This window comes from Galeopterus variegatus, unplaced genomic scaffold, assembly GCF_000696425.1.
Source record: "Galeopterus variegatus unplaced genomic scaffold, G_variegatus-3.0.2 Scaffold2203, whole genome shotgun sequence".
In the NCBI taxonomy this organism is placed as follows: Eukaryota; Metazoa; Chordata; class Mammalia; order Dermoptera; family Cynocephalidae; genus Galeopterus; species Galeopterus variegatus.
The window spans coordinates 117,017-139,814 of NW_007728314.1; the positions used below are offsets into that span (position 1 = coordinate 117,017).

At 37.4% G+C, this 22,798-nt stretch overlaps 1 protein-coding gene across 5 annotated transcripts in view; it reads left to right on the forward strand.

Annotated features, from left to right (window-relative positions):
* Positions 1-413: 413 nt before the first annotated feature.
* Positions 414-22,798, forward strand: part of CSNK1A1 (casein kinase 1, alpha 1) — a 51,637-nt gene continuing 29,252 nt past the window's right edge. For 3 of the 5 annotated variants that reach the window (XM_008580910.1, XM_008580912.1, XM_008580914.1), the window contains exons 1-3: positions 414-1,113; positions 1,773-1,879; positions 21,357-21,483. In XM_008580910.1, coding sequence (XP_008579132.1) covers positions 991-1,113; positions 1,773-1,879; positions 21,357-21,483 — 357 coding nt within the window. In that variant the 5' untranslated portion in view covers positions 414-990. The remainder of the gene's footprint in view (positions 1,114-1,772; positions 1,880-21,356; positions 21,484-22,798) is intronic. The other 2 variants (XM_008580911.1, XM_008580913.1) reach the window with 1 other exon arrangement.

Consider the following 22,798-nt stretch of genomic DNA (forward strand, 5'->3'; position numbering starts at 1 on the left):
CTGCTAAAACCGGGAGCCCTGAATGAGTCCCTCAAACCCAACCCGCCCGGGGCTGCTTTTCTCTTCCTCTCCACCGGAGGCGACAGCCTCTTTCCAAACAGAAACAGGGCAGGTCCCAGGGAGTGCCCCGAATAAAGATCAAAGGTTAAAAACCGCCTCAAACAAAGAGCAAAGGCCAATTCCCAACTCCCAAAGAGGACTGAAGCTTCCATCGGCCACCAGAAATGAAGGTAACTCCTTCCTAACATGCACTCAAGGCCTGGGGCCGCACAGCCTTACAGAGACCGGGTGTGTCCCAAGTTACTAACAGGTAGAAAAAGTGAACATCAGAGACCGGAAGTGGAAGTGAGCCCGGGGCGGAGGCGAGGACAGGCCACGGCACGCCTGCGCAGTCAGCAGGAGTTGCAGCGCTCATGCGCAGTTGGGTGGTGACGGGGTGACGCTCGGAGCGTGGGCCGCGACTCTCACGAATCCGGTTCCGCCTTCCCTCTCGATGCCGACCCTTCGGGGCTAGCGCCCGAGATCTCTTTCCCAGAGTGCTCTGCGCCGTGAAGAAGCGGCTCCCGGGGACTGGGGGCATTTTGTGTTGGCTGGAGCCGGAGTAACAAGATGGCGTCGTCAGCGGAGTGACAGGGGTCCCTCCGGGCCGGAGCTGGCGGCAGTGGTGGCAGCGATATCGCCGCCCTAACTCACCGCGCCCCTTTTCCAGCGAAAGCTAGGCAGCGGCGGTCGCCCAGAAACAGGTGGCCGAGCCTGTTAACCGCGAGAACCCCCTTACAAACTGCGGCCTGGCAAAAAGAAACCTGACTGAGGAGCAGTGATCGGGTTCCCTTGGCAAGTTCTGGGCCCCGTAACGCCGGGAAAGGCCTCCGTTTTCCGTTTCTTGCTGCCGTCCTCCGCAGCCTTGCCCAGTGCACGAGCCCTAGAGGCCCCCGTCCTCCCTTCAGAGGCGTCGGGGCTTGGCCCCAGCCTCCATTTTCGTCTCTCAGGATGGCGAGCAGCAGCGGCTCCAAGGCTGAATTCATTGTCGGAGGGAAATACAAACTGGTACGGAAGATCGGGTCCGGCTCCTTCGGGGACATTTATCTGGCGATCAATATCACCAACGGCGAGGTAATCACCTGGGGTGGGGTTCACGTTAATGCTGCGACTTTCCTTACCCCCCCTCCTACCCCCAGTGCCCCAAACTGCTCGGGCCTCTTCCCACCGCATGCACGCACTAGGGAGGCCAGAGGGAGCCAGTTTTCCTGGCTCGGTAACCTCCCCATCTCTCTTTCCCTAAAAGGGAAGGAACCCCATAGAGACGCTGGTTGAACTGTGAAGTTTCCCAGCTTGTTACATATGTCCTTTAGTCGAGTTTTGTTTTTTTTAAACCATCATTTAAGGTGAGAACGGCAAAATCCTTTTTCTGTGACCTCCTTGGTTTTCTTCATACTTTTTATATTTAATCCTACTGGGGTTCTTGCTCCAATTAGGACAGTTTCCGATCGCCTAGTTCCTTCAAAAGCTCGCATTACGTTCAGAGGTCGCCTCTTTTTTCTGGATGAATCCTTTTCCTGCACTTAGAGGACGTGCCGATTTCGTCACTACCCCCTGAAGAGGCCTTTAAGGCTGGTTGCCTCGTTTTATAATTACGAAGAGAGTTTCTCTTCTCAACTTTCCCTTCCTTCTTGTAATCGCGACTTGGAACTTCGCTAATGTCTCCCCTCCTTTCCCTAGTGACATTGACTCCATAGGGATGTTGATGCCATCATCCCTTCTTTCCCCTGCAGGAAGTGGCAGTGAAGCTAGAATCTCAGAAGGCCAGGCATCCCCAGTTGCTGTACGAGAGCAAACTCTATAAGATTCTTCAAGGTGGGGTTGGCATCCCCCACATACGGTAAGAAATCATAAGCATATAGGCAATTCGCTGAGGGAAGTACATACAGAATGGGGAGATGGATGGAGGCAGGTAATGGACCAGCTGAATGCGGGGTTTGGTATTTGAGTTACTTGGGTTCCCTATAGCCAGTGGTTTCCTGTGACTCGTAAGTCACCGCAGTCACTGAGTAAATTTTAGTTTGCCAAGTTTTAAAATTTCAGTTAGTTACACTCTGCTCTATTTAGCTTCCGTCATTCTTCCTCTTCCCGAAGCTTTCATTTACAGTTAAGTATGAAGGTCCTCTTTGATCCCTATGCGGAAGGGTTGGCTGCTGCTTTTACGGCGGCACCTCTCATATTATTAGGTTTGTCCAAGAAATTAGATTTGAAGGTGCCACAGTGACCGGGCTCAGCCAGTTCGGGTTGCTATTGGAGTTGGCTTGGGAAATGGCTGCTCTTTTGTTGTGTTTTTGTTCCAACATGTCTTCCTCCTCCGCTTAGAAAATGGCGGAGCGACGTGACTCAACCCCATATTCCTGCCCTTTTCTCAGCTTGGGTTCATATTATGCTTCCTTGATTTCCCCTTTAGCAGCCCTGGGGGATTAAACCTTAGAAAAGCCAATAATAAAGCTGCAGGAGGCAGAGGGGTTTAAGGAAGGAGATGGCATAATGACAGTATGTTTGTGATCTCTGCCGCAGATGCGACATGAAATTGTTAAGTTATACTATGTAAAATCCTTCGTATTCCCCATAAAGGTGTTAATTATTATTTCTTTTCATGAATGGTAAAGTTTGGTCTATTTCAGTCTACTAAATTTTTATGGGTAATGGCAAAGGCAGTTTGGAAAGCACCAACTGTTGAAATTTACTTAAGTCAGTTGTAGTAAAAGAAAGCTTAATCACTTTACCACGGTTTGATAAGTAATTTCAACCTGTTGAGTTATTTTCTCAGTAAAACTTTACATTAGGGAAGTTGTGGCCTTTTGGGGATAGGGTATTGGTGAATGGAAATAGTAATAGTAACTAGGACAAAAGATGACCAGATAAAAAGACATTGTGTTTTCTTAGAGCTTTCAAGTAATTTTTTGACTTTTGTGATTAGAGAGTCTCTTCCTGGGATAGAGACTAAAATATAGTTTAAAACCCAGCCATTTTCCAGCAATACTCAAAAATAACATTTGCAAAAGGATCCAGAACAGTTGAGAATTGAATGGTATTTACTGTATACTTTTTCTGTTCTAGCTTCTATTTTTCAAATCTTGAATGAAGGACTGTATTGCATACATACATTAATTCTGATGTGGAAACAATCAAAATAACACTATCCTTTTAAAAAACTCCAATGCTGATAAACATTTTTAATAGAGAAATGGAATGATAAAATGTACTGTTGGTTATAAGTGATCAAGTATTACTTGGAAGAAAATTCCAAATTATATTATGAAGTAAAGATTAATGTGAAATTCAAGGCGATCCAGATTTCAGATTTTAAGTGATCCCCCCCCCCAAACCTACTGTATGGGAAAATAAGGCCTCTGACCCCCCCCCCCATTTGCTTTCCATCACCAAAGTTTTGCCTAGAATTTCATATAAATGGAATCATACAGTATGATGTCATTTGCGTCTGGCACCCTTCACTTAGCATAATTCATTTTTGAGATTGATCCATGTTGGGAGATTTTATAAATTTCACAAATTAGGTTGAGTTTAATGTATTTGAAATCATTTTCAAAAAGCATTAAGCATCTGGGCATTTTCAGTGCTAAACCCAAGTTAAGTGCATGCCCTTTTATCTGGTAGCTCTAAGACCTGATACAGACCAATAAGGGCAATGAGTAATATTCTGAATAAGCACATGAATAAAGGAAATAAGCTTGTGAGCAGAATAATAGGTATCTATTATAAGATGGTGAGTGCAGAGAGAGTTATGGTAGTTTTGAAAGCTGTTATGTGGGTGGGGCTAAAGAGATTAACCTGGCTTTCGAATTAAGGCTCCCTGGGAGAGAAGATGGGATTTCAGGATCTGGCTTTAAGGAAGAAAGCTTGGTGAACTGGTTTGGGAGGGCATCCAAGAATAGAGTGTGGCTTCTGGGAGTAGTTTCTAAGGCAGAATGTAATAATTGGATGAGAGTGGGCAAAGGGTAAATTTGTTTTAGGAGTGGTAGGTTTGGGTATGTAGAAACAGAAGTGGTTCCTTGGTTTTATTTATTTATCGTTTGTTTGTTTTTGTTTTTTTGGTGGCTAGCCCGTATTGGGATCCAAACCCTTGACCTTGGTTCAGTAAGGCAACATTCTAACCAGCTGAGCCAACCGGCTTCATTGGTTTTAAAGTAAAGTGTGAAAGAATGGTTTTTGCATGGAAGGGTAAAAGATAAGAATGATTTGCATAGACATTCTTTATTTGGGTGGCACCATCTTCCCATCCCCTCAGTATGTTCCCTACTCTTTCTGTATCGCTTATACATAGTATACTTAATATTTACTTGATAAATATTGGTAAATATTGAATTAAATTGACTGGTTTTAGCTAGATTAAACAAAGCAGTCTATGAGTTATCCTACTGTTTAGAAGTGTTGACACTAAATTGTAAAATTTAAATTTTGCAGTATTTATTCTTCATACACTCATCCCCCTCCCGCTCCCCCCTCCCTTCTGTTAAGAAATTCTATACAGGTTTTGCTTTAAGATACTTTGGGATATCTCAAAACAAGGGTACCTGGTTTACATACCTAACCTGCCTCATCAGGTCCTTTCTGTGTAATTTGAAGGACCTATTGTTAAGTATAAAAGCGTAGCATCCAGTGTAAAGAGCAAGAATGAGAGAATAGCATCAGTCTGTTGATATTTTAACATGCTAAATCTTTCAACCTTCTGAATTGACATCTGGCAGCTCACTTAAAATACTGTTTCTGTTACAACCCTACTTTTCTTTGTGCCCTCTGAATTGAATTAACATGTTCTCCAAAGAAACAGATATTCTGAAAAGAGGACTTAACTAGACAGATATTGGAGGTTCGAGGTCTAGGTCTGCCATGTGGTATTGACTGCATGATCTAGGGTCAGTTTCTCAACCCCTGTGGGCCTGTCGGTTTCCTCATCTATAAAATGAAAAGAAGATTTTACTAAGTAATTTTCTAATTTTGTTGGGGTGGGAAAGGAGAGTGCTGAACTGAAAGATTTAGGGTTCTCTGTCCTCCGAGAAAAATATTCATTTCCATTTGCTTTTGCCTACTAAGCTTTGGGGTAGGGAGGTTTGTTTGAACAAGTCTTCCCTATTTTAATAAAAGCTACTGGGCTAGTTGATCTCAGACCTTTCAGTTTAGAATTTTAAGACCTGTTTTCAGAGGATAGTAGCTAGAAAGCATTTCATCAAAAGTCTAGATCTTACCTTTGAATATTATTTTAGGACCAAGACATACCACACAGGATTCTTAAAAATGTCATCTGCTTCAGGTACACCATACATTGATGATTTAGGAGGAAGTAAAATAATGGAATATGTGAGGGCACTTCAAAAAGTTCATGGAAAAATAGAATGAAAAGATAATACTAATCTTTCCAAGAACTTTTTGAACTACCTTCGTACTTTTATAGGAAAGTCATTTATAAAGATGGGCAGAGACTTGGGAAAATTGTTGCCACCTTTTTTGCCCTTTCTGTCTGAATGTCAAATATTCTAGGAGATTATTTATAAAGTTCTAGTTAATCTTTACTCTTCACTGTTAAAAAGCAGTGTCAATTTTAATCTTACCTTTTGGCACTGAGCATATATCCTGTGAATAAGATTGTAATACTGTTATTGAAGAACAAAGATGACAGCTGTATTGGGTATGTCTTCACTAAAATGTTACGGATTACTAGGTGCACAAGAAATGTGATTTTTAACTTAAAGGGTAACTGAATCCATGGTGTAGTAGAGGTGATTTATATTGCCTTATGGAATAATGTAATAATGCTAGGTAGCATTTTTGAGTTGGACAAAACCTGAGGGTGCATGTAACCCAAATCCTCATCAGACTAATTGGACTATTTAGTCTCAGAGGAGTTACTAGAGTCTCCTAACTCCCAGTTCTCCTAAGAACCATTATCACCTTTATGTCAAGGTCAAATCATACCTGCTTGCTTAATCCACGCCTTTCTATTTGATGCTGGAGAGCCATACTTTGCTCCTTCACTCTATGGCATTTAGCCTCATACAGAGAAGCTGAAAAGCTGTCCTATAAATGTAAGTAACCTATTATTTGTATTTAACTAGATGCTTATAATTCAGGATGTTCTTATTCTGTGGAATGCAGGGTAAAAACTTTTGTTGGAAGTTATTAGTTTATATCTTAATTTGGAGTAAATACTTGTGAACTATTTAAAGTGTACGGGTTTTTACTTCCTCAGTTTTAGTCATTTTTAGAGATGGATCATTTTGTTTCCAAATATATTTAAGCTGTACCTAAAGTATCACAGTAAGGTTTTTTCATGGTCTGTCAATATTTAGTAAGGAACTTGACTGTCAAGAATTCTGTAAACGGAGGAAACAAGAATATGAAGCAAATGTTACTAATCGGATTTTTAAAATCAGTCCTTGAATTTAACAAGTTTTTCTGAGGTTATGTGAATACCTTCATAGCTTTCAATGAATAAATACCTAGTTAAAATGATGCTTTTTTGCTACTGTTTTTGTTTCTAGGACAATCTCAGATGGCTTTTAAAATTTTGGATAGCCAGTATTAGCATAGTATGGACTAATGCATGTCTTAATGGGATTTTGTTTTTAAGCAGCTGTCTTATGTACAGTGAAATGCACAGATCTTAATGGGTGGTTGGATTAGTTTTGACAAATGCGTACACGGGTGTAACCCACCTCTCTATTGAAGTAAAGAATATTTGATTTTTCTTTACACAAACATACATAGTACCAATTCTTGATAAGCTCCCTTCTGTGACATTAGTTTTATTTTGCTTTAAAGTTAGTCTTTTGGATCACAGTTACACATTATTTCTTCTGGATTTGATGTCCATTTGCTCATATGCAGGACTACCGGTTGGTAGTCTGTTTATCACTATGAGGTATGCTATAGGATTTACTTGACAAAATAATCAGATGGTGGTGGTGGTAGTGGTGGCAGTGAATACTCAGTGGTAATTGATATTCTTTACCTTATTCTTCTGCTTTGAAGAACTGGAATACTGCCTTTCCCTTGTCTGTGATCAATGGTATGTGTTGCGGCCGTTTTAATGGGGACTTTGGAAGTGCTGTGCAAAAAGGTATAGTTGAAGAGAGTACATTTGGATCCTCAGTAATATGCAGGGAAATGGAAAGAGCATTGTTTTGATATCCTGAATTATGGTTCTGTGATGCCATCTAGATTTGAACCTAAGACTGAGTTCTCTAATTTGTAATGTGGACTTTTATTTATAAAAGGGCTTTTGTAAAACCAACTAAGTCTTAAGAGTTTTTTAATGTTTTATGTAAATTGATAGAATCAATAGGATTAAAAATGCCTCTTTCATTCTCTGATACAGTAATTTGTTTTGACTTTGAGGTATAATTGCCATTCATTTGTTTGTTTGTTTTTTGTTAGTTATTTTAAAAGGTGACTGGTAAGGGGATCTTAACCCTTGACTTGGTGTTGTCAGCACCACGCTCCTGCAGTTGAGCTAACCGGCCATCCCTATATAGGATCTGAACCTGTGGCCTTGGTGTCATCAGCACCACACTCTCCCAAGTGAGCCACAGGCTGGCCCATGCCTTTTATTTATAACATTTATAAGTACTATTGCAATAAGGGAGTAGTTGGTTGAATTTGGTATGGCTAAACATTTTTACAAACAAGAAAAAAAGTCAAATATTATCTAGGCATTGCACATGATCTCATTTAATCATTACAACAGTCCTGTAAGTTGGGGGTTCTTATAAAGTGAGTCAGAGTGGTTAATTTGCCTGAAGTCACACAGCTAATATGGGATTTGAACAGATGTTACTGCCTCTTTCAACTATACCAATGGTTTCCAAATTTTGCTATACATTGGGATCACATGCAGACCTTTAATAAAACACGACATCTGGCTCCTAATCTCAAACATTTTGATTTAGTTGGTTTGGGATATGGCCTAGGTATCACGATTTTTTAAAGCTCCCCAGGTGATTCTGATGTGCAGCAAAGTTCAGAAACCACTGTACTATACCATATTTCCAGGATTAATGATTGTTGCCTTCCTGCCCAACCCCATCAACCTCCGTCTTTTCCTAGAACAACAACTTGATAAGGCTGGATTCTTAAATTATGTACCTCTTTCTTTGAATTAGGAAGTTAATTCAGGAAATCCTGTATCAGGCAGCATGGTACTGAAAAGTACATTCTAATCCCATATAGTCAAATGCTTTGATTTATAAAAAATATCTAAAACCGATATGTGAAACTATTTTCTTTTCCTCTTCATATGTTTTAGATGCATTCCTACAAGAATGCATTCTAGAAATCCCTTAAGGGAAAGAACAGTGTTGGAAGGGGGTGCTGTGGGGGTATGGAAACTATCTGTATTTTCTGCTCAATTTCTGTTAACCTAATACTGTTATAGAAATAAAGTCTATTACTTAGAAAAAAAGGGAAAAACTATGCTTGCTGATAGAGGTGTCTTTTGTGTTCCTTAGCATAGTGCTGGGTATAAAGAAAGCAGTAAATAACAAAATTCTGCTTTATTGTATCTATATGCATTTACTTTTTAAATGGAACCCTATAGAAAGTTATTGCTGCTGCACATATTTATGAAATTTTAGACGTACCTGGTGCATATTCAGTTAAGTCCCTCAGTTCCTAATGGGAATATTCACCAATTCTGTGATACAATTTTTTAAGTAGTCAGTTGAACCCACTAGCTGACTGCCAATTTACAAATGGAAATGTGGCCATACTAGTTCATTTAGTTTTGAATGCTGGTATAGAGATACTATTATATCTTTTAGAAGCTCATGTCTACCGTTAAAAAAAAAGAAAAAAGCTCATGTCCATTAACTTCACCATAAAGTCTTACTTTTGTGGATGTTCATCACCTTAAGTACCCATTAGCATCTATTAGTGGGGTTGACCTTTTGTAATTTCTCTTGGTTTTAGTTCAACATCAGGAAGTTGCTTCTTAGGGCAGCTTTTGTACTGGAGTAGGATATTTTTTTTAAAGGGAGAGAAGGTGGTGACAGTGGCTGAAGCATACATAGTATAAATCATCCGTATGTTTCATTTGTGCCATCATCAAGTGTATACCACAGAGATTTGCAAAGGAAACTTCTGAAGTTGAGGTTGTCCTGTATTTCAGCTCATCTAGAAGCTCTGCTCTAAGTACTTACCTGTTACGTTTCTCTACACTGCCAAACCATTCTGTTCTCATGGTGGCTTTTATGGAAAGAGGAGTGTGAGATCTCATTTAAAGCTACTTTGTTGGAAAGTCATAGCATGGAATTTTTGTAGTTTTGCTTTAAGTTCCAAATTTTCTATGTTTTAGTTATGTCAGAAGTGTCTAACACATTGTCCTTGGTGACAATTGGAATAATGAAATTCTTCTAGTTTGCCTGGAGTTCACACTTTTACATAAATATTTTTTCCCTTTTCCATTTCTTTACTATGCTCTTCACTATTTATTCAGGTTGGATTGTTTTGTTTTGTGTTCGTGTGTTTGCACTTGATTGAAATGATTCTTACCATCAAGCTCCATTTCTTGAAGTCCTACTATTCCCTTTTTTGAATCTTCATAATTTTTTTTTTTTTGGCAGCTGGCCAGTATGGGGATCTGAACCTCTGACCTTGATGCTATAAGACTGCGCTCTGTGAACCTCTATAATATTAATAGTTTATATCCCTCTTACAGAAGTGAGTGTTGTCAGCTTCAACTCTTCAAATGAGAGTGCTCATGGTTGAAACTGTCCTGGTGAACTTAACATACTTTACAATACCTTGTACAGTACTTTGTAGAGAATAACAAGCATTTCTTCCATTCAGTCAAAAAATACACACACACACCCCTATGTGCCAGGCATTGGTTAAGATACTGGGCACATTTCAGTAAATAGACAAATTTTGTGAGGCTTAGATGATTTTTGAGCCATCTGCTGTGAGCCAGGCATATAGTTGTGTATTTGTCTCCTGCTGTAAATTAGGAGGAAAGACGTCTAAATCTCAAATTGTGTGAGGACATGAATGTTTCCTTAAAAATATAGGGATAGTGTACTGAGTATGAGCCTCAAATGGTACCCCTGAAGCAGGTAGAGATTGCCTTGGTTGGTCAGGTCAGAGGGACCCCATAAAGGCTCTACTCATGTGAATCCAAGTCAGCATTTCTCAAACCTCACCATGTGTAATAATTACCTACAGAGCTTGTTAAAAATGCAGATTTCACTGCCTTACCTCCAGATTTCTGTTTGACGAGTTGTAGAGTGGGCTGAAGTGTCTGTGTTTTTAACAAGTACCCTGAGTAATTTCTGCTAAAGACCAGAAGACCACACTTTGGGAAATTCTGTGCTGAGGTTTTGGCAGTCAGTTGTATTGAGCTGTTGGCTGTTTGTACTTGACTGAATTAGCAGATTTTGCTGAGAGTGCTGTGGCCATTATAGGAAATGCTATTGTCTTGGTTGTTGGCATTTCATAATTATTGGGTAACTGCTTTTTATAGTAAAATGTAATTTCTTATTTGTGTAATGCTTCATAATTTACTAAGTGCTTTACATAGACTATCTCATAATTACCACAATACCTCTTGATAGATAGATGGGGCTTTATTAAAAATCTTTGACCAGTGAGCGAAAGTAACTTACACAGAGTCACAGAGCAAGAAAATGACAAAGCGAGGACTAGGAACTATGTTTCTGGCTGCTGGTCTAGTATTCTTGGTACTATATTGCATATACTGTTAACTTAGCCAGCTTTCCATTGTTTTTAATTATGTGGTCACTGAAGGACTTATTTTTATGAGTATTACATAGGACTGTATTATTAGGTCAGGTTTCACAGAATTTATGGGTAACTATTTATGTATTTATTAATGGCATTTTTCTTTCAGATTGTTTGGTTCCTTTCTAGTTAGTAGCTTGTGTTGCCTCTTCTGTTTTCTCCTTTACTATATCTTTTGTAACATTTCCAGCACAGTCCTGTGTCCTTTCTTCTGTACTTGCTACTTAAAACAAAAGTTATGTCAATTGGCATAGTTTTTTGTGGGTTTTTTTGTATTCATTTTCTCCATTAATGTAGAGAATTTGAGTTAATTTTTCCTTCTGTATACTTCTCAGATACTGTTTTACCTGGAATACTTAGGTCTATTTAAAAAGGATTTGCTCAGCAAATTAGTTAATGTAGAGTGTGGGAGAAATGTTCCAGATAATCAAAATTATTTGTTCTCTTAATAAATCTGTATAACTCATACTTATAATGCAAAAATGATTCTAAAAGAAGCCATTTGGTTTCTGAATAGTATACTAAGGGATATTTTGTAAGGAGTATGTTTGATTTTCATTATTTTCTTGCTCAGACGTCTTAATGTACATGTCATATTTTCCCTTTTAGAGGAGTGAAGGTAAGTTACTTGAGCGTTGAGAATTTAAGGTTTAAATCAGAAGTCAGGAAGTAAGGGGCTCAGTTTTGATATTTTGGAAGTCGGGTGGGTGGATGGTTATGGTTTTTGACATGTTGAGTTGAAGATTTCAAGCTACCCCAAATTTAACTCTTGTTTAGGTGTATATAAGAAGCCCAGTTGTGTATACTAAAGTATACATAATAAGCCCAATATATAATAGGTGCTCGGTAAAATAACTTGACTCAGTGATATGGTCTGAGGGCAATCTGAAGAGGGAGTAAGTATGTAAAATTGAAAAGATAAGCAGAGGCCAGATTTTGGAGTTCCTTATATGAATGAAACTTGTTCTTTTTTGTAGGTGATGGGGGAGGGGCCTTAGTTTTTACAGCAAAATGGCACAGTGAAACCATACAGGAGTGATTAGAACTAGGAGTATATTTAGGAAGCTAATACAGTAATCCAGGCATCTTTCAAAATTTAGCCCATACGCTAACTTTTCTAGGAAGACTTTCCTTTTATCTTCTAAATAAATTGCTCCCTCCTCTGTATTTTGTATTAACTTTATTGTTGCGTGGTTTTTTGTTTTTGTTTTTTGGCAGCTGGCCAGTACCGGGATCTGAACCTTTGACTTTGGTCTTATAACATAGTGCTCTAACCAACTGAGCTAACAGGCTAGCCTGTTGTTGCCTTTATATTGCACTTGTCATTTATCTATTCTTCTAGCCCTTAAGATGCCTGTAGCACATATCTGCAGCATCAGACACATGTTAGGTGCTTAATAAATGTCAAGTCAGACTAGAGCAGATTTGGGGAAAAGATTTTTTAACTTCTTTAATGAGATAACTTAACCACATGAAGTTTGGTCTATTTAAAGTATACAATTTAATTTTTTAGTGTACATACAGCGTTAACCATTACCATAACCATTACCATAATCCAATTTTAGAATATTTTCCTATCCCAGAAAGAAAGTTTAAGCCCATTAGCAATCACTGTCCATCCTGCCCTCCCCCCAGCTCTAGGCACCCAGTAATCTACTTTATATGTTTATATGTTTATAGTCTTTATATGTTTGCCTTTTAGAAAGCATTTGATCATGCTTCTGTAATTGATATTATGAAAACTAAGGTATATTTCCCATTTCCCAATGGAAAAGTGTATTTTAATACTGACATCTCCTTGGAGCTTTCAGTTCTCCACCTGCTGTTCCCAACACCACCAGTACCAATGTTAAAGAGAGCATTGGCAACAAGGACTGATGGAAATCAGGAGATCATTTGTGATTTTTGAAATAAAACTTTGGGTAATATAGAGGGAATAATTATATGACTGGGAACCAAGAAAAAATGAGAGTAAGATAGCAGATATAACCAGGCTTTCAACAAATTAACCAGTGAAGAAGAAAATAAGGTGATCTTGTACATACTGTGTACCAACCTTTACTGGCTACTCAGAGTTTCTTGTGAGCACCAAGGTTCAGGCATATCCCTAACCCCCACCCACCCCCTCCACCTGGTCTTTTCCATCTGTCCTTTAAGAATAAATTTTACTTTCTCGGAGAAACACCCTGATGCCTCCCTCTAAAAAATAGATTGGATCCCTGTAATTTGCACCCCCTCAGCACCCTTCTTTCCTTCAGCGTGTGTTATTTATCTCTCTACACACTGCACTGTAAGTCATGAAAGCAGGGATTATTTGGTTTTGTCTTGTTAGCTAATATAAATATTGAATGGATAAGTGAACAGTAGCTTCAGTGGTGGATAGTGATATGTATCAAAGAAAGTTTTTTGTTTTTTTTATGATTTTTCAGAGTTAAGGAACATTTACGCATCTTTGAAGGCAGAGGACAAAGAACGAGGAGATGGAGAAATATTAAAATGTTTATTGTGATTCGAGGATCTTGGGGATGATACTATGAGCAAAGGATTAGTAGTAAAAATTAGGAAGGAGGGTTAAGATATAGAAGAGGGAAAACAAATTATCTTAGTTCACTGTATTATTGCTGAGTAAAAAATATACATCATTCACAAATTTTAGATCTTATTATACAGTTTACCTCAAAAATTGGTTTACGACAGGGGTTCTTAACCTTGTTCAGGGATATCCCCCATCTGCACCCCCACAAGGTCTGTGAACGTGGACAGCTAAAAAAATTACATCTTTATTTTTATGAACCTCTAATTAAAATCTAGTATTTCTTTTTTTTTTTTTTTTCCTTTTTGTCTTTTTTCGTGTCCGGCAACGGATCGCAACCCTCGGTGTTGCTCCCACACCTCGCTCAGCCAGTGAGCGGGAACCGGTCTGTATGTGGGATCCAAACCCTCGGCGAGAGCGCCACCACACTCCCAAGCTGCGCACTGTAGCAGTGCGCCACCGGGCCGGCCCTAAAATCTAGTATTTCTTTCAATTATAAGTGTAGGCAAGAAACCCCATTAGTGTTAGCAGTACCTGTGGCTTTGTCACCAATAGAAATCATAGTATTTTCATATCACATTATTATTGTTGCAGGTATCTCAAAATATGGTTTATGCTACTAGAAAATTATAACACTTATTAGACCTTCCTGTATATCATATTGTTTAGTGCATATTTATTTAATGAAAGCATGTATATTAATTACTGTATTCCAAAATTGACTTTTTAAAAATAATTTTATGGTAGCTAAATTTCACTATGGCACCAAAATTATCAATTGTTGGTGTAGAACAAGTTACTGCAACCCCCCTCCCCCCAACTTGTTTTGACAGGTACTTGTTCATTGTGGCTAAATGTATTCGTTGCAGAATTGGTTGAGCCAATATTTATTTGCTTTTCTCTTCCTAGTGTTGTTCAATTTTAAATTACTTCCATGCTTGCTAGTGCCCTTCCCAGAGGTATGAAATTATAAATATGAAGGGGAAAAGTCAGCTAGTTAAAAAAGGTTGAATAGTTTTGGGAGAGGTTCAGTAACATAAAAGATTGAATTAATATCTAAAATTTTTTGAAATAATCATGTTACTAGAATTGTTCTTATTACTGTGATAGCCATACCCAAATCTAAAATTACAGTTCTTTTTTCAGTTAGCTCGTCTCTAAATCAATTCTCAGTATGGAGAAATAAACCTAATAATCTTTGTGTTTTTAGTTCTAGTCGCGTATCTTTACAGTATCTGTTTTCTTTCTCTATTAAACCTGACTCTCCAGTTCTCTGCAGTAGCCAAACCAGCAGCATTGAATGTCTTTCTGTGGTGAAAATGCTCTGTATCCCAAATCATTTCAAAGTTACTTCTTCTGTAAGTTGTAAAATGATGCTTTGTTTTGTTTTTTTCAGAAATTGTCTTAAAACCTAATCCATAGTAATATGGGGTAAAAATTATGTTACTGATGCTTTAAAATCTGAATTATATTTTAAATGTGAAATTGCAAGAGAGAAGGAAATAGATTGATGGTCTTAAATTTTTTTGATGATAGGAGGATTCAACTTTAGATCATTAAATTCTAGGTATCATTCAAAGTAAAATAAGGCCACAAATCAATGGAGCAAATAAATTTAAGGGGAATGAAGATTACACAGTAACCTTGATTATGAAGAATTAGTAGAAAACCAGAAGGAAGTAATGCACATTTAGTCTGGTGTGTAGTTCTTCAAAGGGGCTGAAGAGTTGTAATGAATCAAAATGTAGTTGAACCTGTCTTGCATTATTGGTTCTTTCTTTAAGATGAATGCCATTAATTAATAAGATGGAGTTTAGTAAGTACAGATAGTTGTTAGGCTAAAGGTCACAGTGTCTAGTACCCAAGTTCATAGATGCTTGCAGCTTCCAGAAGTGATCAACAAATGAATGAAATAGCAGGAAGATTGGTGACTTTTGAGACTCTAGGGTTTCAATTGAGAATAGAGAGATTATGCTGTGGTAAAGTGCCTTGCTTTTGAAACCTGGTGATTTAGGAGGTTGGGGGGGGGAAGGAAGTGCCTTTCTTAATTCTGTAAATGAATTGTTAGCACCAGAACAAGCACACATCAAAAACAAAAACAAATAAAACAAATAAAAAAGGAAAAGGAGCCAACATGGCATGATCACAATAAGAAGTAGGAAGGAAGGGAATATAGGAAAAGATAAGAATTGCCTGTAAGTAATTTCTCTGACCCAGATAGTTTGGGCACTGTTTAACTATGGGAAGAAGAGGTATCTATAATTTTGAGACTTTATCTCTGTGTAATGAATTGCAGAATTAATACTGTTAAGAATGGCACATGCAGATATTAATGTATAGGAACATTAAAAGGAGTTCAGAGAAAAGAGAACAGGGTAGCTGGAACAGTTAGCAATAGCACCCTAAAGGAGGAGTTTGAGCTGGTTCTTAGAGTTCAGCTAGACCAAAGTCTTCATTTTTTTTTTTTTCCTTTTTGTCTTTTTTACTGACCGGTAACGGGATCGCAACCCTCAGTGTCGCGCCCGTACCGGGGACTGGCAACGGGATCACAACCCTCAGTGTTGCGCCCGCACCGCACTCAGCCAGTGAGCGGGAACTGGTCTCCACATGGGATCCGAACCCTTGGTGGGAGCGCTGCTGCGCTCCCAAGTGGCGCACTCTCCAGTGCGCCACCGGGCCGGCCCCAAAGTCTTCATTTTTTACCCCCAGAAAAATGAACATAAAGGTTGGATGATAGTGTAAATAGGTAAGAGTCTGTAATAAGTTTGATAGACAGTGTCTTGAGAATCTTGTAGACGCTATGAACATTGGATGTATTATATAGCATTGATTGGGTATTTATACTTTTTAGTTGTTTATTGAAGACTCTGACATTAATAACCTAAAAATAGGAAGATAAATAGTATAGGAAAAGACATTTACCTTTGTTAAAACTGTCACTTTTAAACTTTTATAATTATCTGGCTTATTTGAATCAAAGATGAGTAGATGCTTCATGATGACCTTATACTTTGAGTGCAGGAAGTGTTTTTGCATTCCTTGTTTTGTTTTCCTCATCTACCAAATCATGCACTCCTTAGCCTGTTACAGCCTTCTAATATGGCTTTCATTCTTTCATTCAGCCAATGTTAATGAGCATTTCTTTTGTACAAAGCATTGGATACTGAGAATATAGGGTGTGAACAAGACAAACACAATGACTGTGCCTATTAAGCTCATAGTATGAAGGAGAGAACCCACATTAAACAAATAATTATATAGTTTTTGCTCTTATTTTTGTCCTCATCATAGTGATGGAATGAACATATATTTGAGTACTTTAATCTGAATTGCGTATTTTAATAATTATACTGATTTATCATTTTTGGAAGTCCCTAGGTATCTTAGTAATACTTCATGTTTCATTTCAGTCATTTCATTTCTCTTCTAAGATATTTCCATTTTTATAGAGGTTTCTCAGAGAAAAGAAAACTCGTAGTTTGAAATTTCCAGCTATAATATAACTCTTTGTGATTGGTCCCCATGTCATTGTCACTCCCTCCCTATTCCCCCATTTCCAAGTTGCATACCAATGTCAAGGCTAATGCTAAATTACTGATTTTAATTATATTATGTCCCATCCAGAAACTCTGCTAATAGTTCCCTGAGTTATTTACAGAACAGGAGGAGTATAAAGCTCTTTAGCCTTGAATTCAAGAGTCTATAGTATAATATAGCCTGAAACTATCTGCCACCTTGACTGTTCCCTTTGTGGGATCTCATGATCCATAATGATTTGTTGTTGCCCCTGCCAGAAATGCCCTTTTCTACCTTCCCTATCAAAATATTATTCATCCAGGCTGCCCATTTAGTTCACTTAGTTTGAGGATGATGCTGGTAACAAAAAGTCAAGGGTTCCTGTACCAGTCAGCCCCCCAGCTGTGTGTGTGTGTGTATGTCTGTATGTGTGATATATATATATAATTTTTTTTCTGTCTTCCTTTAGAGTCTGACTGGCAGCAGACCATTTTCACAGTACCCCTTTATATAGTTTTAGTTACTATTGATCTTTGTCTGCATTCTGTTAGCATTTTCTGTCTACATCATTGACTTATACATGTATCATCTTACATTTGTGCTTTTTTTGTATATCTTAAATTTTCAACTAGTTTTAGTTTGGATGTGGATTTAGGGGAGATGAGAGCAGAGAGATAGGCATTGCCTTCTCATAGTATCTTCAGACCTTAAGGTACCTTTTTTATGTTCTAAGTAAGTAATGATGGTTGTATAAATTGTGAACTCATTCTTCAGCCTACTTTCAGGTAACACTGAAGTCTAAAGGTATTGATTTGAAACAAACAAATGGAAAATGAGACCCCTGAACATTAAAAAAAAACTTTTATTTATTTAATTACTTGATTCTTGGGCCAACCCAGTGGCTCACTTGGGAGGGTGTGGCACTGGGAGCGCCGAGGCCGCGGGTTCGGATCCTGTATAGGGATGGCCAGTGCGCTCACTGGCTGAGCGCGGTGCGGGTGACACCAGGCCAAGGGTTACGATCCCCTTATCGGTCACAGGAAAAAAAAAATGATTCTTTGGATGTTTTGAACCTATTAAGAAGAATAAGGTCCAAATCAATCTGGAGTTCTTTTTTTTTAATCTCATAGATAAATGAGTACCTACAATATCCAGATCACATCACCACAATGCACTTAGTAGCAACATATCTTGTACTTAACATAATAAAAAATATTTAAAGGGTAAGCCCTGAGTTTCTAGCTTGAAGGTACCTAGAAAGTGGAGAATAGGAATGATGTTTTGTGTTGGTTTGTTTCAGATTGTCTACAAATTTAAGCGACCTTAGAGAATCAAGTTAATTTATTACCCAGGTTCTGGAAAGACTATTCAAAACAAAACAGTAAGCTCTTATCCTACCATTGAGACAGAAACAACAACAAAGTAACAGTATGTGAATATTGTATTATCAAGGGGTCAGATTATGGATACAAGCAATAGTCAATGGCTGTGGGAATTCTGTGAAATGGGACACCAGTGTGGGATAGGCTACATAAGGAAGATTTCTTTGGCATCTGGGTTTTAGTAGGTTGGAATTGAAAGTAGAGAATTTCTCAGAATAGAAATGTTTTCTATTTCTCTTCTGAGAAAGAAAGGTGAAGGTAGAAACTAAGAATAAGTATGATTTGAATAAGCAAGAGACCATTCCTAGTTCCTAATCCTTATGTAATAATGTCTGGATAAGTTAGTTGAGGTGGAAAGCAGAGAAGTATGAAAGATAGAAACACTTGTCTCATAGATTTAAGGAGTTATAGTACTAATCTCTATAGAGCAGAAAAACCTAGTTATTTTAGAGCTGCGTGATTGTTCTGCAGAGAAAAATATCTTTGAAACATTTACATTTCTTCTTTACATCGAGAATAGTATGTCTTATGTTCACACCCTTAAGCAAGGAGAAAAATGCCCAATAATTTGATTTTTTTTTTAAGTGTGAATTTTTACGTGAATTTATCTAATTCTCCCCAGTTTCTAATTATTATGGGAGTATTCTGTTAGGCTTACTTTGCAGATGATTTTTTTTAAGTGTTTTATGAAATCATGTTAATTGCATGAATATATGAAGTATGAATAATTGCCTTTTACATTTCAGGTTTATACTTGGACTTAGATAGGTAGTTGCAAAATTTGTTTGTTTATTGTAGTTTTATGTCTGTTAGCCATCTGTGGAAATCTGCCTATGTAGAGATGAGACATGGTCTTATGAGAGTTGGTTTTTGCTGTCCCTTTTGCCTATTTGGCTTTTTGTGCCTTTCCCACACTTCCTTAGCTCTTTCTGAATTTAATGTTCTCATTTTCTTAAAAACCTAGATAAATTAGATTTGTATTAAAAATCTGCTATAATTCTTAATAGTATTGAACATTTATAATGGCAACTTCCTGACAACTATCTAACACACATTTGCTTCTGCAGTTAAGAGGAAAAAAAGGAAACAACAAAATAAAATGAAGAAGAAAAGGGAAAGGAGAATACAACTTATTCACTTTATTTTTTTATTTATGTATTTACCTTTTAATGTTGTTTTTTGTTATGTATTATGCATCCCTATTTCCCTACTCCCTCTCCACTGTCAGCCCCCCCCCCCCCAAAAAAAAAAAAAAACAACATTGTGAGCTTCTTTCAAGTAAATATTTGAATGAATGTAAAAGGTGTTGAATTCCCATGTGGAGAATAAAGAGTAGACAGGGGAAGATAGCAGCAGCTTTGTTACATGGCTTAAGGTATAATAAGGACAGACTGACTCTGTTACTATCATATTGGCACATTATATTTTCTTAGGCTAGTGGGCAAGACCTTTAGAAGGTTAAGCAGACACTCTTCCCACTTCAGGTTACCTTTTTCTGCAAAGAGGATGTGAAAGTGGAATCTGTTTTGTGTGCTTACTGGCAGTTATCCATGTCTCATGTTTGGGAAGTAGTTCTCAAGAATGGTTGAAACAAGTCATAGGAAGGAACTTGAACTAAGCTTAGCCCCCTTTGGATCTTTTACTTTCAACATAAGATTCTAGGGAACGTATTTATTGATCTGAATATGGGACCTAGCTGAACAGGTCTGAAATTAAAGCTGATTTGAGGCTTATTTATTTTGTTTCCATTCTCAGTTACCATGCCTGAAATTCCTGCAGTTTTGGTAGATGCCACTGAGAGATAATGTTAGCGAATGTCCAGGACCACTCGTTAGAATAGACTACTTTCTTAACAAAGAGGCACCAGAATAGCACACCTATGTAGTTAACTTTGAATTTCTAGAAAAATATAATTGTCAAAATATTAAATCTTCACCCTCTAGTTTTAATCTTATTTTTCTTTGAATCTTTGGCATATATCAGCAAAACAGCATATTAGCAAAATTTAAAGAAAGAAATAGCACTAACAGCACTAAACATTTTCCCATTAGACTGATATAATTGTTAGGCTTTTGATGTAGATTTTGGTTTTTTTTGAAAAGTCTCTTCTCCCCTTTTGAATATTTTAAAACATATTAAAAACTTTCGAAATATGGTAAATCTTGATATCAGTTTTTATTGAGCTTAACAAAGAAATTACTCTAATTTAAGCCTTAAAATTACTTGCACTTTTTTTTTTTTTTTGCACATTTTAAATATTGGTCAACTTTCTTTTCTTTTCTTTTTTTTTGGGGGGGGGTGTGGCTGGCTGGTACAGGGATCGAACCCTGGACGTTGGTGTTATCAGCACCATGCTCTAACTGACTGAGCTAACCAGCCAGTCCCAGTCCAATTTACTTTCCAAGCAGAATTTGTAATCTACCTAAGTTTGAAATAAAAATGGTAGCACTTATCTTTAAGAAAATACCCTTACTGGAATCACAAGCATTAAAATTTGAAATCATTTATTGCAGTGATTCCCAGTCCTTGGGGAAAATGAAATGAGCAGTTGGTACTCCTTGAGTTATTGGGGACAAATTGTATAATAACACAATAGCACAGAAGGGGATGATTAAAACATGATTCTGGCCAAAAGCAAATAAATGTCATCATCTCCTCCTGTTAATACCAGTTACGATCTGTAATCTGAAACTAAGCAAAAATGTGACTCCTTTTTAAAGAAGGACAAGTAACTGATTAAATGCAGTTTGGTGGAAAGTAGAACAGGAGTTATTGTAAAAGGAATCTTTGTTTCTGAAATGTTTTGGAATGACTGATATAGTCTCCTTTATTTCCAGTTAGGAAGTCCAGTGAGAATAAGGAACTTGCCCAATGTCACAGGAATTAGTGGTAGATGATACAGAATTCACCTGCCCTGGTAAGAGGAGTGTTAAGGCTGCCATGCATGTCCTATCTTTATAGGAGAATAGGGTCACTTGACAGAAAAAAGATCTTATTACTCTGATTTATACTGAATGAAGGAAAACTATTTTATTCCTAGGGTGTAAGAATTTGAAAAATTCAGTGATTTTAAGTGATAATCAGCTTTTCATAATGTCCTTCCTTTGCCTTTTCTCCTTTTGTTTTATTAGGTGGTATGGTCAAGAAAAAGACTATAATGTGCTAGTCATGGATCTTCTGGGACCCAGCCTTGAAGACCTTTTCAATTTCTGTTCAAGAAGGTTCACAATGAAAACTGTACTTATGTTAGCTGACCAGGTATGTAAAATTTTGATGAGAGTAAAAACTGGGTATACTACTATTGACTGTAATTTAATTGTTCATAAACCAGCGTATTATAATCCTGTGTGTCACTCTTTAACCTTAGGATAAGCAAAAAAAGATTTAATAGTAGGATGTACTCATTTAAGTGTACTACTCTAATGTGACTTGTAGATGTTTTCCTATGGATGTAGGACAAAAACTAGAATTATATTGGTTTATTACTCACCTGTAGACTAGTAGTTTTCAAGCTACTCCTTCAGACTGAGTTTTAGTGTTGAATATAGATTTTCTTGTAAGACTTTTTTTGAAGAAAGATTGCAGAGTGTGTATATCTACATGTGTGTAGAAATTTTGGATAAATTAAGCAAATTGAATATTGTGTATTATGTGTGGGACTTATAAAAACTGTATTTTTGAGGAAAATAAGACACTGAAGTAATTTAAGGAAGAATTTTTGACCAACTAGATGCTTCTTGAAGTAGTGGATTCTCAGCCATTGGTAGTATTTTAAGTAAGACCTGGAAGATTTTGGAGATATCATGAATTAGATTTATGCATTGGCTGGAGGTTAGATTAAATGGCTTTAAGGCCAAATTTTAGATATTTTGATCTTAAGAAAATGAGTAAGAATTTTTTTTAAAAATTAAGGTTGGGGGAGATAGGGTCAGGAACAACCTTGAAGGAAAAAATAATACAGTAAGATATATCAAGGGATTTACAATTTTTAGTTTTGTTCAAGATTGGTTACCTTCAAGGGCAGGAAAATATTGGAAATACCTTAGTTTAAAATCAGTGTGCTCATAAAAATGCTGTGAAAAAGAATGACATTTCTTAAATATAGATTGGATGTCATAAAGGAAAATGAAGTGGTAAATAGAACTGGCATTTGAGGTAGAATTTTAGAAAGTCTATAAATTCAAAGGATTAGAAAATAGTGCTCATTTTCTGTAATTAGCACCTGATATTCCCCAAGCTTCTTAACATAAAAACTACTGGGTGGCTCAAGCAAATATTAGCAAATTATGGTGTTCGATTTGGGGCACATTATACACTTACTCATTGAAAACCTTTTAATACGTTTTAACTAACATGTAAATGAATCCTAATGAAAGAGTTTTAGCTTATATTTTGCAGGCTGATAAGCATTCATACAGTGAATATATGTTGAAAGCCTACCACCGTACTTAACTACTGCGGGGTGCAAAGAAGACTAAGAACTTGTCCATTCCCTCTAGGAACTTAGAGACTAGGAGAGAAAGATGGAAAAATAATACGTTCAAAGTTCTTTGCTAGAAGTCTGTGTTGGGTA